Source organism: Sinocyclocheilus rhinocerous, unplaced genomic scaffold (genome assembly GCF_001515625.1).
Source record: "Sinocyclocheilus rhinocerous isolate Xijiao unplaced genomic scaffold, SAMN03320098_v1.1 scaffold494, whole genome shotgun sequence".
NCBI classification, from domain to species: Eukaryota; Metazoa; Chordata; class Actinopteri; order Cypriniformes; family Cyprinidae; genus Sinocyclocheilus; species Sinocyclocheilus rhinocerous.
In genome coordinates this window covers 1,035,617-1,039,567 of record NW_015628684.1, presented here as the reverse complement: position 1 = coordinate 1,039,567, position 3,951 = coordinate 1,035,617, and the positions used below count along the sequence as shown (strand labels likewise).

The following is a 3,951-nucleotide window of genomic DNA, read 5'->3' as shown; positions in this document are numbered from 1 at the left end:
AAATGGCACTGGCTTCTATGGTCAGATGAAACTAAAAGAAAAAGGAGCTTTTTGGCAGCAAACCCACCAGATGGGTTTAGTACAAACAGGGATAAAAAAAGTACCCCGTTACCCACGGTTAAATATACTGCTGGATCTTTAATGTTGTGGACCTGTTTTTCTGCCGGAGGTCCTGGACATCTTGTTCAGAGGCATGGCATCATGGATTCTATCAAATACCAACAGATAAAAAATCTAAACCCAATTGCCTCTGTTAGAAATTTTATAATGGGCTGTGGTTCTTCCATCAGGACAATAATCCAAAACAAACATCAAAATCAACACAAAATGGGTCACTGAGCACAAAATGAAGCTTCTGCCATAGCCGTCCCTGGTCCTCTGACCTGAATCCTATAGAAAATGAGTGAGGTGAACTGAAGAGAAGAAGCACCAATATGGAGCTGTGAATCTGAAGGATCTGGAGAGATTCTGTATGAAGGAATGTTCTCTGATCTCTTATCAGGTGTTCTCAAAACTCTTCAGGCTCAGAGCTGTTATCTTGGGAAAAGGATGTTGCAATAATTGGGTGCCAGTAATTGTGGCCAACATGAACTAGAGAAAGCATTTATTTCAGAATGAGATTTTCACCCCACTTTCAATTGTTTTACTTCAATGATAGGTTAGAATTTTGTGAATTTTTTGAATGAAAGATCAAAAGGATAAACAATGCAGATTTATTTTCACAGCAGCCTTTGCTCATATTTACCAAGAGTGCCAATATTAGTGGAGGGCACTGTATGTGTGTGTGTGTGTGTGTGTATACTGTATATACACAGCAGCAAGTGAACAGTCAGTTCTTGAATTTCATGTATTGGAATCAGGAATAATGGGCAAATGAAAAGATCTGAGTGACATAGACAAGGGCCAAATATTGATGGTTAGACAAATGGGTCAGAGCATCTCCAAAACGGCAATTCTTGTGGGGTGTTCCCGGTATGTAGTGGTTACCTACCAAAAGATGTGGAAAGACAACCGGTAAACCAACTTCAGGATTATGAATGCCCGAGGCCCCATTGTAGATAGGGAGTGAAAGCTAGCCTGTCTGGTCCGATATCACAGGAGAGCTATTGTAGCTAAAAATGCTGCAAAACTAAAAGCTGGTTGCAGTTTGGTTCGGATGGGCCTGCGTAGCCGCAGACCGGTCAGAGTCCCCACGACGCCTGAACTGAACCATGAAGCAACGGAAGAAGGTAGCCTGGTCAAATGAATCATGTTTAGATCAGTTAGATGGCTGGGTACGTGTGCGTTGTTTACCTGGGGAGGAGATGGAAGGAGGATGCACTAGAAGGCAGATTGGTGGACGCATTGGATTGCTCTGGGCAATATTCTGCTGGGAAACCTTGGGTCCTGGCATTCATGTGGATGTTACTTTGACAAGTACCAACTACCTAAAGACTGTTGCAGATCACGTACACCCCTTCAGTAGTGTTCCCTGAAGGCAGTGGCATCTTTTAGCAGGATAATGCATCCTGACACACTGCAAAAATGGTTTAGGAATGGTTTGAGGAACACAAAGCGTTCAAGGTGTTGCCCTGTTTTCCGAATTCCCAATTGAGCATCTATGTGCTGGACCAACAAATCCAATCCATGGAGACCTCACCTTGCAAACGTATACATTTTAAAGGATCTGCTGCTAATGTCTTGGTGCCAGACACCACAGGACACGTTCTGAGGTCTTGTGGAGTCCATGCCTTGACGACTCAGAGCTGGTTTGGCAGCACAAGGGGGAATTATATGATATTAGGCAGGTAATGTTGTGGCCGATCAGTGTATATTTATATATCGTTTATCCTCTTTACTTACAGAAGGGATTTCATCTACTGTATGCATTAGATCAGCTCACGGAGGTGACTCAGATTGTCCTCTCCATCACAATAGCTGCATACTGCTGCAAGGTGATTCCTTGCTGCACTCCCAGATCTCATGTGGTAAGTAACGCTCATTTCATATATCTGTCGATGCTGGTGAGCAGTATGAATGATGCACAGTATTATGCACAGTTCTTAACTGTAAACCGTTTCTGTCTTTTTCAGCCTGTCATCGTTATGACGCCACCTACGGCTGCGCAATGAAAGTGGGAGTGTGTGCATCTAAAAAGACTAATAATACTAATAAAACTCAATCTTAGAACACATTATTAAATACTAATACATTATACCATAGTCAAACATATCACTAATATATCTCTATACAAATATTTTGAGCGCATGTAAACATCTTGTCTTTTAACAGTTTTTTAAATAGTCTTTTAACAGTGTGCAGACTGCAGATCTATTTCTGTATTAACATAAATGTGTGTAATTGCCAGTATGAATTAATATCTCAATCAGCTTTACAATACAACATATAAAACTTGTAAAAATAGCCTTTTACAGAACATATACTGTATGTTCCAATTCATATACTGAATCCGTTGGTGTATGGACATTGTCAATACACAAATTAAAAGTTATTAAAATTGAATAAACTAATGTAATAAACAATAAAAATAAAATAAATAAATCTAGTTACAGTCTTCATACTGTTGTATGAGTTGTATGTGTTGACAATGTTTTCACCATATTATTTACCTTCTTGGATGGGGTATTCCACCCAAAAATGAAAATTCTGTCTTCATCCTGTTTCTTTCATCAACTCAAAAGATATTATGAAGAATGTTGGGAACCCAACTAAATTGGAGCCCATTGACTTCTATTGTACAATGTAGACCAAAAAAAAAAAAAAGACAGCTTGGAACAACATGTTTCAAAACTGGATGACACTGAACATCATACAGGTGTGCGCATTATGACAGAATTCTCATTTTGATGTGGAATATTGCTTTAAGCCAATGTGAAAACATAACAGCAATGCTATTCATGTATCAGTGGCGATATAAAAGTTTTTGCATGGAACTTCAACAAATAAAGTTCACACTCACCCACTGACCTGATGTCAAGATTGTATATGTACTTTCTAAATGAGCAAAGAACACAAATGAGTCTAAACACTTCACAAGATGTGTGATGCTTAACACTATCTTTAATAATTTCATAAGAAAAAATAAAGCAAATTTTCAAAAGGTGATTCAGATTGTACGCATCTTAAAATCTTTACTCACAATTTAGAAATAATCTTAATAAAGAATCTTCACAGAAGATAAAAGTCTGATTCTGCAAATCTGTCTATTTAAAGTAAATGAAAAAGGTTCTGATCTCCTTCGGATAAATGGTCACATTGAAGTCCTGGGTTGTGCAGCTGAAAAAATCAATTTGCTCTGTAAACAGAGAAAAAAAAACAACAACAGTTTTTAGCACTGACATTTCTTATTACATCTACTCAATCGGATTTAATTACTTGTCAGATCAAACATTGTAGTTACCAATCAAGGGTGAAATCTCACCTTCTTTCCGTACACTTTCATTGGTTTTCCAGCTCCACCTCTGGAGGTCTGATATATTCCATGTTCCAGTGAGGGAACGCTCCTGAACTCTGGTTAATTCACCTATGCCTCTCATAACTTCCTGTTAAAGGGGTCATATGATGCAATTTCAAGTTTTCCTTTCTCTTTGGAGTGTTACAAGCTGTTCGTGAATAGATAAGATCCCTAAAGTTGCAAAGACTAAAGTCTCAAACCCAAAGAGATATTCTTTATAAAAGTTAAGACTGGTCCACGCCCCCCTAAAACGCCTCGTTCTAACACGCCCCCACATGTCTACGTCACGATGTGGGAAGATTTGCATAACGCCCCCCAAATGTTCACGCAAAGAAAGAAGGCGTAACTTTTATTCTCGCTGTAGTATTGTTGCTGCCGCCGCCGCCGCCATGTCATGAAGGCACTGTGTGATTCGTTGTGAAAATGAAAATACTTTGTTTGGCCTTCCAAAAGAGGACAATATCGCTTTGTCATGCCTAGAGCTGATCCGTGCTGAT

General features: G+C 39.1%; 2 protein-coding genes across 3 annotated transcripts in view; one reads left to right on the top strand and one right to left on the bottom strand.

Moving 5' to 3' along the window:
* The window catches only part of LOC107738049 (uncharacterized), an 8,642-nt gene extending 6,383 nt beyond the window's left edge, over positions 1–2,259 (top strand). Inside the window, exons 6-7 of the mRNA XM_016549724.1 lie at positions 1,845–1,967; positions 2,073–2,259. Coding sequence (XP_016405210.1) covers positions 1,845–1,967; positions 2,073–2,111 — 162 coding nt within the window. The 3' untranslated portion in view covers positions 2,112–2,259. The remainder of the gene's footprint in view (positions 1–1,844; positions 1,968–2,072) is intronic.
* An 86-nt stretch (positions 2,260–2,345) lies between these two features.
* Positions 2,346–3,951, bottom strand: part of man2b2 (mannosidase, alpha, class 2B, member 2) — a 10,821-nt gene continuing 9,215 nt past the window's right edge. For both annotated transcript variants that reach the window (XM_016549722.1, XM_016549723.1), the window contains exons 18-19: positions 3,422–3,542; positions 2,346–3,295 (exon numbers count right to left, since the gene is read on the bottom strand). In XM_016549722.1, the coding sequence (XP_016405208.1) occupies positions 3,204–3,295; positions 3,422–3,542 (213 nt within the window). In that variant the 3' untranslated portion in view covers positions 2,346–3,203. The remainder of the gene's footprint in view (positions 3,296–3,421; positions 3,543–3,951) is intronic.